Source organism: Salmo salar, chromosome 19 (assembly GCF_965601325.2).
Source record: "Salmo salar chromosome 19, fSalSal1, whole genome shotgun sequence".
NCBI lineage: Eukaryota > Metazoa > Chordata > Actinopteri > Salmoniformes > Salmonidae > Salmo > Salmo salar.
This window is the reverse complement of record NC_138309.1, coordinates 19,916,705-19,936,048: the sequence shown is the minus strand read 5'-3', so window position 1 is coordinate 19,936,048 and position 19,344 is coordinate 19,916,705. Positions and strand designations below refer to the sequence as shown.

The window sequence follows — 19,344 nt, the reverse complement described above, 5'->3', positions numbered from 1 at the left end:
TACAGACCCTGGTTCAATTCCAGGCTGTATCACAACCGGCCGTGATTGTGAGTCCCATAGGGCGGCGCACAATTGGCCCAGCGGCGTTAGGGTTTGGCCGGGGTAGGCCGTCATTGTAAATAAGGTGTTTTTAACTGACTTGCCTTTTTAAATAAAGGTTAAATAAAAAATAAAAGAGCTCAGTGACTTTCAATGTGGCACCGTCATAGGATGCCACCTTACCAACAAGTCAGTTTGTCAAATTTCTGCCCTCCTAGAGCTGCCCCAGTCAACTGTAAGCGCTGTTACTGTGAAGTGGAAACGTCTAGGAGCAACAATGGCTCAGCTGCAAAGTGGTAGACCACACAAGCTCACAGAACGGGACTGCCGAGTACTAAAGCAGCTAGTGCGTAAAAATTGTCTGTCCTCGGTTGCAACACTCACTGCCAAGTTCCAAACTGCCTCTGGAAGCAACGTCAGCACAATAACTGTTGGTCAGGAGCTTCATGAAGGGGGTTTCCACAACCCTAAGATCACAATACCAAGCGTCGGCTGGAGGACTCTAGAGCGGTGGAAACGTGTTCTCTGGAGTGATTAATCACACTTTACCATCTGGCAGTTCGTCGGAAGAATATGGGTTTGGCGGATGCCAGGAGAACTGTACCTGCCCGAATGCATAGTGCCAACTGTAAAGTTTGGAGGGGGAGGAATGGTGGTCTGGGGCTGTTTTTCATGGTTCGGGCTAGGCCCCTTAGTTCCAGTGAAGGGAAATCTTAACGCTACATCATACAACTATATTCTAGACGATTCTGTACTGCCAACTTTGTGGCAACAGTTTGAGGAAGGCCCTTTCCTGTTTTAGCATGACAATGTCCCTGTGCAGAAAGCGAGGTCCTTAGAGAAATGGTTTGTCGAGATAGGTGTGGAAGAACTTGACTGGCCTGCAGAGAGCCCTGACCTCAACCCCATTGAACACCTTTGGGATGAACTGGAACGCCAACTGCGAACCAGGTCTAATGGACCAACATCAGTGCCCGACCTCACTAATGCTCTCATGGCTGAATGGAAGCAAGTCCCCACAGCAATGTTCCAACATCTAGTGGAAAGCCTTCCCAGAAGAGTGGAAGCTGTTATTGCAGCAAAGGGTGGACCAACTCCATATTAATGCCCATAATTTTGGAATGAGATGTTCGACGAGCAGGTGTCCACATACTTTTGGTAAGGTAGTGTACCTTGTCCAGCACTACGGACAGATTCAATAACATGAGACATACATGGAACCATGGAAGATGTAGTGATCACAGCCAGAACAGTGTAGTTTTGAATCTGTTAAATAGAACAGAGGCCATTTTAAAACTATCAATTCATCATAAATACATCGGTATGATACACAAAATTGCCTCTTTGCACTGAAACCAAATACACTGTACATCTAAATATTTCTCCAAAGTGGTAATATAAAAAAAAAAACTGAGGCATACCTTACATGCAAAGAGTTTATTTATGAATAATCTGCAATGTTATACAACACTAGCACACTCTGACTGTATGTATGCTCCTTTTTAATGATCATAACATGAATACAGACAAACATGTGGCTCCAAAAACAGAGTTCCCTTTTTACAATACTCAAAAAAATACCTTGCTTTCATTTTAAATATGTGGCGTACATTTTTGGAAATAAAATATGCATTATATGAAATATAACAGCTGCTTATTGGGTAGACTATAGTACCAAATCCGATTATATGCAAATATCTTTCTCTCCATAACACCTTCTTACGTATTACATGCAATAACAAAAAGAAAATGGATGCCTGTATGCGCGTACAAAAAAAAGCTGTACAGACTTTGTATGAAAATAGAAAACATCACAGCAAGATATGCAACGATAGTATCTATGTTACAAATAGCTTGCAGTACAAAAGGTCTATGAGAATGACCATTTAACGATAGTCCACCTGGAACCTAGCCTAGAGTTACAGGGCAAAGGGTTGGTAGTGTCAACCATAGAATTACAATGATTAGAAGTAGAATCATACTTAGAACTTGAATAATTCTAATTCTATGGTGTCAACATTATCCTGTGCTTGATATCAGGGCGTTAGTATTACAAACTCAAAGCTCAAACTGACTTCCTGCTTACGCAACAGCCAACCGTACCGCATAAGTTCAATCCCGGGGTAAAGATAATAGCAGTATGTTTGTAGCAAGCGGGGAAAAATAACATATTGAAGTCTTTATACATGGAAACCTGTTTTGGTTCAGAATTAGGCCTAGATCTTTCAACCAGTACTGGTTGATGACACACACTGCCTTGCATAATGTGATATGCAAGTCAGTTATTTGAGCAATAACATAAATGTGTATAACAATTACAATTAAATCCTTAGTGAAGAGCATGTAAACATATGAATTGCTATGCTTTGCCAGCTTACAAGGCGTTTGATATGTTGAACGTTTACATTTATCCGGTTAATGAATGAACATTTTATATATCAAAGATATAGTTTTGATTTCCATAACATACATTTCATTATTATTGCCAAAATAACACAAAATGGTCTTATCCATATACAATTAACGATGAATTACAACACATCCAGTTGAAATAAGAAAATGAGCTTAGTCATTAAAGTACACATACTGTATGTGTTAAACATAAAGAAACATTTGGCACGCCTCAAAATGGCAGCATATCCCCTATATCCCTCCAACTCAACTCTGGACCTTGAAGCCAGTTCCGCTGCATTTTTTCATTGTTCCCTTCTAATCAGGGACTGATTTAGACCTGGGACACCAGGTGGGTGCAATTAATAATCAGGTAGAACATAAGACCAGCCGGCTCCTGACCTCATAGGGTAAGAGTTGAGTACCCCTGCCCTATATAGTCCACTCATTTTGACTAGGGTCAATAGGGCTCTGGTCAAAAGCAGTGCACTATATAGGGCATAGGGTGCTATTTGGGACTTAACCTACCACAGAAACAGAAGTGTGTACAAGGCACACTGAGATCCTTACATGTCTATCTATTGTTCGTTGCAAAAAAGCACTTTTGAAAAAATTAGATATATTCACGTGATATCTCAAAAATGGATTTATGTGAGCAAATGAAACTGCACGGTTAAATATAAACCTCTTACATTTGAAAATATACTTAAAATATACTTCTTTTTTTGTACAGTATGAGGATTGATTAACAAAAATAAATACATTTTGTGAAATGAAATGCTGCTGCGATTGCTGATGCTGAAAGAACAAAATCTGACCCCTGACACAGTCCCGACACAGTCCCGACACAGTCCCGACACAGTCCCGACACACCATGGCACTAGAAATTAAACGAAACGGTCCTCGCATTCACCCGAGGAACACCTCCAACGGTGAACCACCAGCGACTCAGACAGTTGACACAGGACCAGTGACGTTAGTTAACAGTGCCACCTCTGGTGCTCTCAGTACCAAATGGTAGAGATTTAACGCAACGATTTGTAATGAGATCAATGTCTTGGGCCCCATCTCAAATTTAGGTGTCTAGGGGGCAGTTTGGAATTGGGCCTTACAGGACACAGGCTCTCGGCTGCTCTCTCAAAGCAGCCCCAAGAGAAGCTCTGTTTAACAACAGTATTGCTCTGAGTGACACTATAGTCAAACACCACAGTGTTTTATATCTAGCCTGATCCCAGATCTGTTTGTGCCGTCATGCCAACTGTCAAACCAATGACCATAGGAGTTGGCAGGACAGCAAAAACAAATCCGGGACCAGGCTATTCTCAATCTGATCCAGCCTCATATAGAATTACATTCTCAGGCCTCACGGCCAAGCCACACACACAATAACAGAGAACAGGAAAGATGTATCCATTGGTAATAACATCTCAAGAGTCTAGCTTTCAAAATCGGATTCTTCTTCGACATTTAAGTTCTCAACACAGGTAAGAAAATATACAGTTCAGCAACAAACCTCACAAAAGTATGTTGGAATAAAACCTTAAACCTCTATAATTATTATTTACATTTGGTGTGTGCGTAAGTAACACTGATTGTAATGCGAGACGTTTGTCTTTTTGTGGTTTCATCTCATAGTAACGGTTTGTGTTTGAAAAGCAGAAGCACTTCTTTACATTCATATTCCAACATCAGGCCTCTAGGAAGGAACCACAGTGCTGTTGTATTGGGATTTGGGAGACAGTTGATGACAGACATGCAATTCCAAGAAAACCCAGCTGACGTCCCAAATGGCACCCTATTTACTATACAGCGTACTACTTTTTACCAGAGCCCTAAGGGCCCTAGTCAAAAGTAGGACACTAATGACTGGAAGCGTCTGGAAGGAGAGGAGGATGGTGAAGAGGAGGAAGAGGAGGGTAAGTAGAAGTATGAAGGCCAGAGGACTGATGGGTCCAAGTGGTTCTCTTGTTTGGCAGTCGAGAGGCCATTGGAGCACCAGGAATCAGACAGACATTATAGACTGTTGCGTAAACAATGCTTGTATTGGTGAAAAGGGGGCACAGTGGTTGGGGGAGGGGGGGTCATGGGGTGAGATGAAGTTTGTGTCCTAATTCTCTATATAGTGCACTACTTTTGAGTTCCGGTCAAAAGAAGTGCACTATATGGAGAATAGGGTGCTATTTGGGAGACACACAAAGGCATTGACTGAAAAGTTGACGGACGGATGGGCGGACGGAGCGGTGACCAAAGCCAATTCCCCCCAGATGTTGAAGGTATTGATAGAGGTCGAGGTTACACTCTCTCCACTCGACTAGGATCATAGGATTCTGAGGAGTAAAAGAAAGGACACCAATCACAATCCAGTCAGAGACTCACGATGATGATTCCATTAGCTAAAGGTTCATTCACACACAGTAATGAGAACACAGGGAAATCCAAGTCTGGGTGCCAGTCTGTTTGTGCTATCATGCCAACTCTTGGTCACTCATTGCAATGCCAAACTGGCAAGAACACAAACAGATCTGGGACCAGGCTAGGAAAAGCCATCTCATCTAAAACAACTTGTTTCAGTGAGTCACAGTGGTCTCTGAGGACTCCCAGCTCTCACACACACACACACACACACACACACACACACACACACACACACACACACACACACACACACACACACACACACACACACACACACACACACACACACACACACACACACACACACACACGCTAAACCAACCCAATAAAAAGTTCTATCATACAGCTGGAATAACTGCTACTTTCTGGAGTGGTTTTATGGCCAGGTTCTCCCACAATTCTGCTATAAAAACACCCTATTGTCCACTTAGGTCAAACTGACACTTAACCAACCAGAGCAAAGTTTGCATCCCTACTAGTTCATCTGAGAATGTTCTTAGTGTGTTTTCCAGCAGTATTCGTCTTTGGAATGTATTAAAACCAATTCTAAATGAAACTTCTATCACTCATATGCTAGGAAAATAGCTCCCTCTTGTGGCACACATGCCAAAACAAAACTCCCTTTCACTAATGAACGAGGCTGAAGGAAATGCACATCTTTCAAGATCAAACAAAATATATTTACCTGTGCCTATTGTACAATGACGTGTTTAAAGCACTTTGAACTGTAGTATGAAAAGTGTTTTAAAATGGTTCTTATTTAAGGCATGCATGTGTCCATGTTCCTACCGTACCCGAGAGCATCTCGTCGTCCTCCAGGGTGGGAGAGGAGCCACAGGAAGACACACTGAAGCTCAGGGGGAGGGGGATCTCTCTCTTGACCACAGTGCCGCTACGAGGTTTAGGGACGGGCTTGGGGAGGAGAGGAGGCTTCATAGGTCTGGAGACCGGCTCTGGCCTAACCTCCTGTTGGACATCTGGCTTTTCACTCCTCTCCACCTCCTGCCCCTCTCTTTTCTCATCTGGCTCTACCACCTCCTCCACCTCCTGCCCCTCTCTTGTCTTCTCCTCTCTTTTCATCTTTCGCTCTTTCTCCTCGTCCTTCTTCCCCTTTATTTTGACTTCTTTCTCCTCCTCCTCCTCCTGCACAACCTCTGGCTCCTTCCGCTCATCTTCTCTCTCATCTGCCCTCTCTATCTCTTCCCCCTCCGCCTTGGACTCCCTCCTCAACTCCTCCATCTCTCTCTTCTCCTCTGCCTGCCTCATCCCTTCCCCTGGGTTTGCGTCGTTCTCTCGCTCTGCCTCTACCACTACCACGGTCTCTTGTTCTGGTTCTGCCTCTCCTAAACTCCTGACACGGATGCAGGAGACAGAAAACGGCTCATCCACGTGGGCCATGCTCTCCGTGCAGCCAGGTGACATGGAGGGGGACGAGGAGAGCCTGGGGGAGGCACCACCACTACCGTGTCCCTTCTTTCCTTGCCTCTCCCCACCCCCTCCCACACTCAGCACGCTGAGGGCTAGCTCCTCGTCTCGGGTCACGGGCAGAGACAGGGGCAGACTACTGGGAGGGAACTCCGGTAACTCCAGCACCATGGAGGGGTGGCTCTGGCTCTCTCCACCTCCTCCAGCATGTCTGTCTTCATATACTGATAGGCTGTCATCCTTACTGGGTCCTCCTCCTTTCTCCTCTCCCAAGGTAACCACGGATACCTCTACCTCCATCACTTGCTCGTACTGTCTTCTGACATGCTGTGTCTCCGTGTCTCTGTCCGGACTGTGCCCCTGGGTTTCTTCTTTGTGTTGTCTCTGATTCTCTGTGTTGTCTCTATGCTCCTGCTCCTCCTCTTTCTGTTCGACCAGGCCCAGTGATTCCACAGCCTGTGCTCCTTCTGGATGGAGTTCTGGTGTCTCTCCCCCAGTTGTGTCGTATTGGTTCTGCTGCTCTCTGTAAGGGCTGTGCACCTGTGTTTCACCTATGCCAGTCTCTCCCTCCTCCTCCTCATTCTCCTCCACCACCTGCAGTGACTCCTCCTCTCTCTCCTGGACCCGGCCCTGCAGTGAATCCGGGGCTACGTCTATCCCCAGTATCCTGGCTGCTCTCTGCTCCATCGTCTCGTTCTCAGGGATCCCCTTGGCACACTTCACCTCATATAGATTACTCAGGTCCTCCGTGGGCCTGGTGTTCGCCTTCTCCTTGATCAGCAGGGTCTCCAGGTGTCTATCTGCCAACGTCGCCTCGTTACGCCAACTCAGAGGATCGGAGCTGACGCTGTATCTGTAGTCGCCATCCTTGAAGGCGAGCGCTGCCTCCCGGGTCAGCCTGCCGGGTCGTGGTGACCCCCGCGACCCTTCACCTCTTGGCGACCTGCTGTTTTCACTCCGTGCCCTGCGGATGTTCAGATTGGGCTCATGGCCTCTGAATCTGGGTGGCACGATGGGCACATTATCCGTCTTTACCTTCCTTTCCTCTTCCACTACTTTAGTGGGGCCCAGCTCGTCCTTATTACTGCCCTCACGGATGTGCGCAACCTCAACCTGGCTGCTTTTGGCTAGAGATGGTTTCTCTCCGCTCTCCCATAATAGCTGTACATTCTGACATAGTTCCTCGTGGTCTAACGATGTGAGCGGTGTGAATGGGGGGCCACAGTGCTGGTCCTGCTCTCCGAGACCCCCAGGGGCCTCAGTGTAGACAGTGAGCCCCACGTCCCTCAGTAGAGACTCCTTGGCGACGTCCTGCTCCTGCCTGTAGGTAAGCCTGGGGTCATAGGTTTCCCTGTGGTCACCCTGTTCATTGTGGAGTTTGTAGTCTCTGAAGCCAGTGGGCACCAGGTCCTCTCTCAGTGGTCTGGGGATGCTGGTCCTGTTCTGGGGCTGGGGCCTGGAGAAGGCACTCCTCACCTCCCTATATTCTGGGTCTATAGAGGAACCAGGGCCCCAGCTGTCTAGTCTGGGCCTGATGGTAGGGATGTTGTTGTTGGGTTTGTTATTCAGGCGCTGGTCTGGAAGGCTAACTGTCTCCCTCTCAGAATCCAGAGGGGGAGGGGCTATGGGCTGATGTTGATGTAGTGTGTCTTCTCCGCTCAGCTCCATGATGTTCCTGTATACCTCGTCCAGGTCGTCTATACACTGGTCCACACTGGGTCTCCTGGGCTGGACCTTCTGGTTCTTCTGGACCTGGTCTAGTTCTACGCCTGCAGCCTTGTTGAAACACTCCAGCTCTTCGATGGCGTCCCACGGCCGCCGGCTCACCGGCTTCAGCAGGAACTGACCAAACGCCACCTGGCCCTGGCTGTTAGCGTTGACATCATCTGGGGGTTTGGTAGTGGTGTTGGAGGTGGTGGTAGTAGCACCAGTCTTCCTGGATGTGGAGGTATGTTGGTCTCTCTCCTCCCCAGATCCAGAGGGTGGAGGCTGGGGTGGGAGTGATGGAAGTGACAGGGGCTGGGCCGGGCTGATACTGAGGCGGGAGAAGGCGCTGTTGCTGGACGGGTGGAGGTTCTTCTGGCCTTTCATGGGGTAGCCCACGCCGTAGGAGGCGGACACGGAGCTGCAGTCGGTGCCCACGCCGCTGTCTGTGGTTGTGTCTGAGGCCGGGTGGCCTGGCTCCTGACCCCCCTGTCCTCCAGGCTGACCTGTCCCCCCTGTACTCCCAGGAACCTTCACGGGGGAGCTGGTCTGGGTTTCCTGGTTCCTGTACTGGTCCCCGGGCCAGGAGCCGGCATAGCACAGCTCCTTGTCAGCACTGGCCTGGAGTGACCAGGCATCTACTATCTCCTTCCTCAGAGGACCCTTCCTGGTGCTTCTCATAGAACTGAAGCTGATGGTGTGGGAGGGGGGTTTGAGACCCATGTCTGATAACGACTTGCTACGGAGGCTTTGGCTGTTGTCTGATTGGACCACAGTGTTTTGGTTGTCTTCTGTGGCGAAGACGCTCACGATTGGCAGACTACTTGGCAGACTGGCAGGCATCTTCTCGTTATTGTTCTGGTCTGCTGTGGAGACTGAGTCTTTATTGGTTTGTTGTTGCTGCATGTGGATGGGGACAGACACCAGGCAGAATATGGTCTCACTGTGAGACTTCCTCTTAGAGTTTCTGTTGTTGTGGTCTACCCCTGAGTCTCCTGGAACTATTTTCTTCACCTGCGTGATGGTTGTTTCCGAGAATCCTTGGTCTGAGCTGGAGCTAAGAAGCACCGACGAGGCCAGGGCCGGGGCTGGGGGCTGGAAGGCAGAGAAACCACCTAGATTGTTTTTGGGATTATACCTGTTACAGTTTTGGTCAGTTGCTGCTGGGAAGTTATCTAGTGAGTCAGTCTCTTTGTGCAAATCGCTGTGCTGATGCTTCCACCGGTTATTCTTATTGTCATAGTCGCTAGAAGACTTCGGCGTTGTCGGACTGGCTGGATCTGACGTGCTGGCAAGTGGCGGCGGGGCCCCCGTGGAGGCGGGGGACAGGAAGGCACTGTCATCAGACGAGTGGTCTGACACGGTGACACTGGGAAGCTCAGAGGATGTGGAGTTACGGATGTGGCGGATGTTGTCGGTGTCCGTCATGGAGTTTCCTCCGCCGCCTAGAGACGAGCTTCCTCCCCCGGAAATTTGTCGAACACGTGGGTCGTGGATGTACTGGATGCCAGGACCCAGGCCCGGCTGGTGCTGCTGCTCGCTGTAGCCAGGGTAGAGCTGCTTCCGGTGGGGCACGCTCCTCTCTCGGAGGGGCTCTCTCTGAGGCTCCGGCCAGGACCCTCCTCCACCGGTGTGTCTGCTACTGAACCAGGGGTCCGGGGTCCCACGCATCTGTTGCTGCTGGAACACCTGATGGTACCTGATAATAACAAATGATAATGAATTTAACTTCTACATTGTGTATTACATTAACGTTCATTTGGTCATTTAGCAGATGCTTCTCTACAACAGAATATAATCTCAAAGCGCTTCAAAAGCAAAGTAAACAAGCAATATAAAATCACGAGTAAGGCTTGCTACAACAACCTTTACCTGTAGTTCACTGGGACCTCTCCATAGCCCCGGTGACCTCCATGGCCCCCTCTCATAAGCGGAGCTCTCTTGGGGGGATACGATGGGGGAGGGATATAACCCGGAGGATCCGTGCCGGACCCTCCATCCTGTGAATAATAGTCCAGCCTGGGGTCACCCATCCTGGGGTGGGGGAGGGGGGTTCTGTCCCTGGCCTGGGGCTGTGGGGTTGATGCTGCTGCTGGGTCTCCTGACAGCGTCTCAGAACTCCCCCGGGTCTGCTGGTGCACCTCGTAGGACGGAGGCCGCAGGGGACGGCTGAACCGGGTCTTTGGTACCAGAGAGGCCTGGCTAAGCTGGCTGGCCATACTAGCCTGACTGGAGGGTCTGCTGTCATTCTCAGACCACCTGTCCCTGTCCACTGTCCCGGCCTGGTTGTGGTTATATCTGTTGTAAGGGTCGTGATGGGACCCTGGGTGGCCGTTGACCTTCCTGTACACGTCCTGCCCAGACCCAACAGACCCAGACATGGCCACGTATTGCAGGCTGTCCGGCGGCAGCATTCGGGGCAGAGACTGGGACTTCCCTTTGTTCCTGGGCCCCATTACAACCACAGCGCCATCCGGTGTCCGGAGGTGGCGCTGCTGCAGTTGCTGCTGCTCCTGAGCCCGAGCCCAACTATCGCCCTCGCTGTCCGAGAGCTGGCGGGCAAAGCTGACCACGGCAGGTCGCCACTCGTCCGTGCCCAGGCTCTGACACTTCCTCTCCACGGCAGCCGTCGTCCACTGCTGCAGCGCTGCCTCTCTCTGCTTGGAGCGGGACTGGGCCTGGGACTGGACTGCCCAACGCTGCCTCTCACGCTGTTGCCGCTGATCCTCTGGGGGCACCTAGACAGACAGAGGACCACAATGGAAAGCAGTCTTTGGATAGGTCTCAAATGACAACCGAGTCCCTATGTAGTGCCATACCTTTGACCAGGGCCTATGGGGAATAGGGTGCCATTTGGAACACGCATTGCTGTGTCATCCTCAGTGGTTTTACTTATCATTACACTATGTCTTTTAAAAAAGGTCAAATAAACAAATCACAGATTTAAATCACCTCCTGTCTCTGTGGCTGCTGCAGCCCCTCTGTCCTATAGCCTCCTCCTCCTCGAGGTTCTCTGAAGTCAGCGTAATCCAGGAGAACACTGAAGTCCTGGCCTCTCCTCCTCCAGTAGGACACGTCTCGGTGGCCCCTGGACTGTGAATACACTCCTCTGGGCCCCTCACAGAACCTAGAACACAGAGAAGACAACACAGTATTAGAACCTAGAACACACAGTATTAGAACCTAGAACACAGTATTAGAACATAGAACACCGTAAAATAACCTAAAACACAAAGAACGCACAGTATTAGTAACTAGAGCACTCATACAGTGCCGTCAGAAAGTGTTCAGACCTCTTGACCTTTTCCACATTTTGTTACTTTACAGCCTTATTCTAAAATTGATTAAATTATTTCCCCCTCAACAAAGCAAAAACAGGTTTTTAGAAATGTTTGCTAAAATTATAAAAAATAAATAACTGAAATATTTACAGAGATTGCAGCATCGAGTCTTCTTGGGTATGACGCTACAAGCTTGGCACACCTGTATTTGGGGAGTTTCTACCATTCTTCTCTGCAGATCCTCTCAAGCTCTCAAGTTGTATGGGGTGTGTTGCTGCACAGCTATTTTCAGGTCTCTCCAGAGATGTTAGAGCGGGTTCAAGTCCGGGCTCTGGCTGGGCCACTCAAGGACATTCAGAGACTTGTCCGGAAGCCACTCCTGTGTTGTCTTGCCTGTGTGCTTAAGGTCATTGTCCTGTTTGAAAGTAAACCTTCGCCCCAGTCTGAGGTCCTGAGCGCTCTGGAGCAGGTTTTCATCAAGGATCTCTCTGTACTTTGCGCCGTTCATCTTTGCCTTGACCCTGACTAGTCTCCCAGTCCATGCTGCTGAAAAACATCCCGACAGCCTGATGCTGCCACCACCATGATGCTGCCAACACCATGCTTCGCCATAGGGATGGTGCTAGGTTTCCTCCAGATGTGACGCTTGGCATTCAGACCAAAGAGTTCAATCTTGGTTTTATCAGACGAGAGAATCTTGTTTCTCATGGTCTGAGAGCCTTTAGGTGCCTTTTGGCAAACTCCAAGCGGACTTTCATGTGGCTTTTACTGAGGAACGCTGTCTGTCTGGCCACTCTACCATAAAGGTCTGATTGATTGGTGGAGAGCTGCAGAGATAGTTGTCCTTCTGGAAGGTTCTCCCAGCTCTACAGAGGAACTCTAGAGCTCTGTCAGAGTGACCATCAGGTTATTGGCCCTTCTCCCCCGATTGCTCAGTTTGGCCGGGTGGCCAGCTCTAGGAAGAGTCTTCCATTTAAGAATGATGGAGGCCACTGTGTTCTTGGGGACCGTCAATGTTGCAGAAATCTTTTGGTACCCTCCCCCAGATCTGTGCCTCGACACAATCCTGTTTCGGAGCTCTACGGACAATTCCTTCAAGCCCATGGCTTGATTTTTGCTCTGTCATGCACTGTCAACTGTGGGATCTTATATTAGACAGGTGTGTGCCTTTCCAAATCATGTCCAGTCAATTTAATTTACCACAGGTGGACCCCATTCAAGTTGTAGAAACATCTCAAGGATGATCAATGGAAACAGGATGCACCTGAGCTTAATTTCGAGTCTCATAGCAAAGGGTCTGAATACTTATGTAAATAGGTGTTTTTTATTTTTAATAAATGTGCAAAGATTTCTGAAAACGTGTTTTTGCTTTGTCATTATGGGGTATTGTGTGTAGATTGCTGAAAAATATTATATATTTAATACATTTTAGAATAAGGCTGTATGTAACTAAATATGGAAAAAGTCAAGGGGTCTGAATACTTTCCGAAGGCACTGTAACTCAGTATTAGAATGTAGAACACAAAGAACACAGTATTAGAACCTAGAATACACAGAACACAGAGTATAAGAACCCAGAACACATAGAACACACTATTGGAACGTATAACACACAGTCGTTGAACCTAGAACACACAGAACACACAGTAATAGAACATAGAACACAGAAATAGAACATAGAACACACAGAACACAGTAATACAACTTAGAAACCTAGAACACACACAGGACACATCAGAAATAATTCCACAGCAAGATGTCATTGAGGCCCTCTTCCACTGGGGGGAGTCAGAACACTACTGGTAGAGGAGTAGAGACATCAGTGGTGTGTCTCTCCCCATCTCTAAAGGCTAATGTAGAATGGAAGGTTTGCTGCTGTGTGACCATTAGAGATACACACACATAATGCAAGCCAACTCCCAGTCTCTGGATAGGATATAGGCCTAGTTACAGCTATTTCTGGATATTCCTACTGAACATGTAAGCAAACATGACCCTACGGTCTGAGAGAAGCTGATTCTCCATGCCTTTTTCATGTTCTGTCAGTGTAGTCTGCCGTGAGAATTAGGTAAGTTCCACTGCATCCCATCTTATATTACAGCCTAGTTAGCCAATCATAAGTGGATAGCATCTGCACCTCCTAGTGGAAAGATTAGGTATATTCCATATTTACCTTCTAAAACTAAGCTAAAAACACCCCAGCAACAACCATTGTAAAAAGTGTCACGTATATGATTTTAATGCTTACATTTTCTAATCAAATGCACTGTTTGCTCTTGAGGCAAGGTTAGGCTATGCAAGTTGAATTATATATGCCTAATATAATCAATGTTACCATTGTGTAATATTCAAGGTCAAATCCCTGTTCAATGAGCAAATATCAAAAACAACAAATATAAAAATATATATTTTAAAGAAAATCTACATTTACTGAAATAGCATATAATTGAGTGGCATTGGGCACTGATATCATAGAATTACATAGAACATTTATTCACCTATAGGATGTCTATGACTGATGTAGGCTATTGAACGTCTTGTATCTACAGAGCTATACAATACACAAACCTCCAGCACTGCTACTGCAACTAGGCTACTCAAGCTGACAAGAAGAAAGGACAGACGAAAGAAAGAGTGTCTGTAAAAATCCTACATTTTAACACCAAGGGACATTCCCCCGGAAAGGTTGCCATTGCATAACACCTTAACTGAACTAAGAATAGCAGGCAGCATCTCTTCTCCATATTTAAATGCTGCGTGCATTATTAATGTTGAATGCGTTATATAAGGAAGGTTCTATGTGACGCGACGGAGAGAGGGGCTATCGATAGTCTACTGCTGATCAGGGTTTTAAAACAGGCAGATGTCCCTATCTGTCTTCATGGGTCCCAAATGGCATCCTATTCCCTATATGGGTCATTCTACAGAAGTGGTGCAAATTGGGGGTTGGAAAAACATGCACATTTGTATCCTGTTTTTCCCAAACTTTCACCACACGTCTTCCAACATATGTCAAGTGTACATACACCTTAGCCAAATACATTTAAACTCCGTTTTTCACAATTCCTGACATTTAATCCTAGTAAAAATTCCCTGTCATAGGTCAGTTAGGATCACCACCTTATTTTAAGAATGCGAAATGTCAGAATAATAGTAGAGAGAATGATTTATTTCAGCTTTTATTTACTTCATCACATTCCCAGTGGGTCAGAAGTTTACATACACTCAATTAGTATTTGGTAGCATTGCCTTTAAATTGTTTAACTTGGGTCAAACCTTTTGGGTAGCCTTCCACAAGCTTCCCACAATAAGTTGGGTGAATTTTTGCCCATTACTCCTGACAGAGCTGGTGTAACTGAGTCAGGTTTGTAGGCCTCCTTGCTTGCACACACTTTCAGTTCTGCCCACAAATTTGCTATAGGATTGAGGTCAGGGCTTTGTGATGGCCACTCCAATACCTTGACTTTGTTGTCCTTAAGCCATTTTGCCACAACTTTGGAAGTATGCTTGGGGTCATTGTCCATTTGGAAGACCCATTTGTGACCAAGCTTTAACTTCCTGACTGATGTCTTGAAATGTTGCTTCAATATATCTACATAATTTTCCTGCCTCATGATGCCATCTATTTTGTGAAGCGCACCAGTCCCACCTGCAGCAAAGCATCCCCTCAACATGATGCTGCCACCCCCGTGCTTCACGGTTGGGATGGTGTTCTTCAGCTTGCAAGCCTCCCCCCCATTTCCTCCAAACATAACAATGGTAATTATGGCCAAACAGTTCTATTTTTGTTTAATTAGACCAGAGTACGATCTTTGTCCCCATGTGCAGTTGCAAACCGTAGTCTGTCTTTTTTATGGCGGTTTTGGAGCAATGGCTTCTTCCTTGCTGAGCGGCCTTACAGGTTATGTCGATATAGGACTCATTTTACTGTGGATATAGATACTTCTGAACCTGTTTCATCCAGCATCTTCACAAGATCCTTTGCTGTTGTTCTGGGATTGATTTGTACTTTTTGCACCAAAGTACGTTCATCTCTAGGAGACAGAAAGCGTCTCCTTGCTGAGCGGTATGACGGCTGCGTGGTCCCATGGTGTTTATACTTGCGTACTATTGTTTGTACAGATGAAGGTGGTACCTTCAGGTGTTTGGAACTTGCTCCCAAGGATGAACCAGACTTGTGGAGGTTTTTTTCTGATGTCATGGCTGATTTCTTTTGATTTTCCCATGATGTCAAGCAAAGAGGCACTGAGTTTGAAGGTAGGCCTTGAAATACATCCACAGGTACATCTCCAATTGATTCAAATGATGTCAATTAGCCTATAAAAAGCTTCTAAAGCCATGACATCATTTTCTGGAATTTTCCAAGTGGTTTAAAGGCAGTCAACTTAGTGTATGTAAACTTCTGACCCACTGGAATTGTGATACAATGAATTATAAGTGAAATAATCTGTCTGTAAACAATTGTTGGAAAAATTACTTGTGTCATGCACAAAGTAGATGTCCTAACCGACTTGCAAAAACTATAGTTTGTGAACAAGAAATTTGTGGAGTGGTTGTAAAACAAGTTTTAATGACTCTAAAATAAGTGTATGTAAACTTCTGACTTCCAACTGTACATACTACTCACACACTTTGTTTGCATTGTATATTTGAAATATTTACCTGAATTCCTTACCACCCCATTAAATTTGTCAGGTCCAAAACATAGTGATAATGTTGCAGTAAAGGGAGAATCATGCACAGTATTGATCATTTTGATTAACCTTCTATTACTGATACATTTTAGAAATTGTATTTGCATACCAAAATACCAAAATAGTAAAAACATGATTTAACCTGATTTTCTAAACCTTTAAATTGAAATTTAGAGAAATATAATCTCTATTGTTCTCTGTAAAATGTTCAATGTTGATTGTATATATTTGAAACTTGTTGATTGATTGATTTACTTATGCATTTAATTAAATATGTTGTTGGAGATTTAAATTGTCAATTTACCCATCTTTATTTTGGAAAAATAACATCCATTTCGGTGTCAATCATACAGATAAATGGAGGACTCATTTTAGTATAGACATTGTCATTCAGGGCTTCCAAGGAAGCTGGGTGGGGATTCCTATGGGTTGGGAGTGATCAGATCAGCCAATGATCAGAGAGCATTGTCTTCTTCAAATTGGGTTGCCTATGGTTTGTAAACCAAAGACTAAGGTAATATCCTAGAGCCAAGACCAAGAGTCCATGGGCCCTTTCTTCAATTGTAAGAAACTCAAGTAAACTTGAGTAAAGTACAGTACAATAGATTACAGTACAGTAAGGTACAGTACAGTACAATGTGGGGGGTATTTTTCCCCCTAATTTTCAATCTTGTCTCATTGCTGCAACTCCCCAAAGGGCTTGGTAGAGGCGAAGGTGGAGTCATGCGTCCTCCGAAACATGACCCGCCTAACTGCGCTCCTTAACAACCGCCAGCTTAACCCGGAAGCCAGCCACACCAATGTGTAGGAGGGAACACGTTCAACTGGCGACCGGGGTCACCCCGCAGGCACCCGACCCGCCACAAAGAGTGGCTAGAGCACGATGAGCCAAGTAAAGCCGGCCAAACCCTCTGTTAATCTGGACTACACTGGGCCAATTGTGTGCTGTCCTATGGGACTCCTGTCCACGGCCGGTTGTGGCACAGCCCAGAAATGAACCCGGGTCTGTAGTAACACTTCTAGCACTGCGCCACTCGGGAGGCCCCAGACGTCTATGTTTTGACCAAATAGATGTAAATGTTTGGGCTCTTGGAGGGTTGGAGCCCCCCTGCTGGCTATGCAACTTAATACACTACACTTTTTCCTGAAGTGTGCACTTGTCCACTACCCACATGGTGGTCCTCTGTAGCGCAGTTGCTAGAGCATGGCGCATGCAGCTTTATAATGGAGATAGCCTCAATGGCGCTGTCTGTGCTGTCACAGACACCATAATGGCATAGATACAAAGATGCGACCTCTATATATCTCTATGGTGTCAATTGTTACAGCTGGGACAATTTTGGTCTGGACATAAGTAACATATGGCTGGCTATCTTTCATTTGGACAGATGTACATCCCAGCAAATATATTAGTCCCAAAACCTACTTTACGTATTTCTTGATATATTAGTTGTTCGGTAGTGACACTTGTTAAAAATACATGAAGATTTATCAACTTGCTTACTCATTTTTCCCAAAATATTTGCAAGGTACTCACCATGTGGCAATGCTGGAGAGGGGTGCAATCCCATCACCTGGTGATATGTGTAGGGGTGTGGCTTAAGGCATATTAATGCTACAGTCTTTTAATGTGCGTGTTACGGTGGGACAGCGTTTTTTAGAGAAAGATTTTTTTTTATATATCAGTATCTTTATATGTAATAATAGTACAACTGAAGACGGGGCGGCCTAGTGGTTAGAGCGTTGGGCCAGTAACCGAAAGGTTGGTGGATCAATCCCCGAGCTGCCAAGGTCAAAATCTGTCGTTCTGCCCCTGAACAAGGCAGTTAACCCACTGTTCCCTGGTAGGCTGTCGTTGTAAATAAGAATTTGTTCTTAACTGACTTGGCTAGTTAAATAAAGGTAAAATAGTGCACTATAAAGGAATAGAGTGGGATGTAGAATCTGTCTGCAGAACTGGGCATGCTCAGACGGATGTTGGTGCTGGGGTCTATCAGCAGTAGTAGTAGCAGCAGTTCTAGTCAGTTTACAACACAACTGTCCCATGTGGCAGATTAAGACTCTAGAACACATTACCCCAACTCCCTGTCGACTGGCTTTATCGGAAAGGGAGGGAGGGAAAGATAAAAAGAAAAGGGAGAAATAGGGAGGTGAGAGAGGGAGAGAATCTGTGGTGCAACATCCCAATGCAGAACTCCTATACTGACTGACTCCACCTTTGCATGACTCTATATGCCAAAAAATATTCCTGCAACAGACCAACTGTATGATTAACAACATGCAAGCAAGAGATGTCAAGATTGCATGCAATGATAAAAACAATGGAAAACAACACTAGCATTCCAAAAGATTAAGTAGACACACACACACACACACACACACACACACACACACGGACTCACCCGCTATCTGTCGTGAGAGAATCGCCCAAGGAGTGGGTGTCACCTTGGTTACCGCTGTCGGTTTCCCTCCTCTGTGGTTGGCTGTTCCTGTCCCTCCATGCATTGTCAGTGTGACTGGAGGAGTAGCTTTTGGTTGGGGCTGGTGGCTGGGGTTTCCTGCAGTTATTGTTGCCGTACACATATACCCCCGGCGCAGAGTCTATCTCATACCCGTTCACCGTGCCGTGACCACCACCAGACCGGCTCTCTAAGATCTCCTGGCGACAGGAGGAAGGGTCGCCGTAACGCTTGTTATCGTAGGAGGACGGGGGGGTGGGGGAGACTGCAGTGGGGACGGTAGAGGTGTTTTGGGGCAGCTTGTATCCATGAGAGATAAGCAGGTCCTCCACGCTGTACATGGTCGCATTTGTTTTGCTGGTGTTGTTTTTGAAAGAGGGGCGGGTGGGGGGTGGGGGGGTAGGGGGTGGCGTCACTCAGACCTGGTTGCTAGACGCAGCGAAAGGAGCCCGAGCACAGCTGACTGGCCATCACTGGGAAAACAGGAGAGAAAGAGATAGAGAAAGAGCGAGGGGGGGTGCTGTTAAAACAATTATCCCTCTGTCTCCATATCATTCTCTTTAGAGTACTGCCCAACTGGACGGAGAAGAGGGGAGAGGAGAGAACAAAACCCCCCATTTCAAAGCCTCTGCTCCCTCCACCACAAACCAACCGCTCTGTCTGCCTCCCTGCCTTCCCTCTCCTCTCCTTCCCTCTCCTCTGCTTTCCTCTCCTCTCCTCTGCCCGACAACAGGACGCCCCTCTCCTCTCCCCATTCTTTCCCTGTCCTCTCCTCTCCTCCCCTTCTCTGCTCTCCTCTCTGCCCCACAACAGGAGTCTCTCCATCTCAGTCCGAGACAGAGGTCTGATACTAAGCCCACCACATGCAGACAGTGGGAGAGGAAAATCAACAGCGCTAGTTAGAGCAACCCAAAATATCCTTATTATCAATAGTAA

At 46.7% G+C, this 19,344-nt stretch overlaps 1 protein-coding gene across 1 annotated transcript in view; it reads right to left on the bottom strand.

Moving 5' to 3' along the window:
- Positions 1 to 1,461: 1,461 nt before the first annotated feature.
- The window catches only part of jcada (junctional cadherin 5 associated a), a 34,078-nt gene continuing 16,195 nt past the window's right edge, over positions 1,462 to 19,344 (bottom strand). Inside the window, exons 3-7 of the mRNA XM_014157510.3 lie at positions 18,352 to 18,881; positions 10,927 to 11,101; positions 9,847 to 10,712; positions 5,640 to 9,673; positions 1,462 to 4,757 (exon numbers count right to left, since the gene is read on the bottom strand). Coding sequence (XP_014012985.2) covers positions 4,723 to 4,757; positions 5,640 to 9,673; positions 9,847 to 10,712; positions 10,927 to 11,101; positions 18,352 to 18,749 — 5,508 coding nt within the window. The 5' untranslated portion in view covers positions 18,750 to 18,881 and the 3' untranslated portion in view covers positions 1,462 to 4,722. The remainder of the gene's footprint in view (positions 4,758 to 5,639; positions 9,674 to 9,846; positions 10,713 to 10,926; positions 11,102 to 18,351; positions 18,882 to 19,344) is intronic.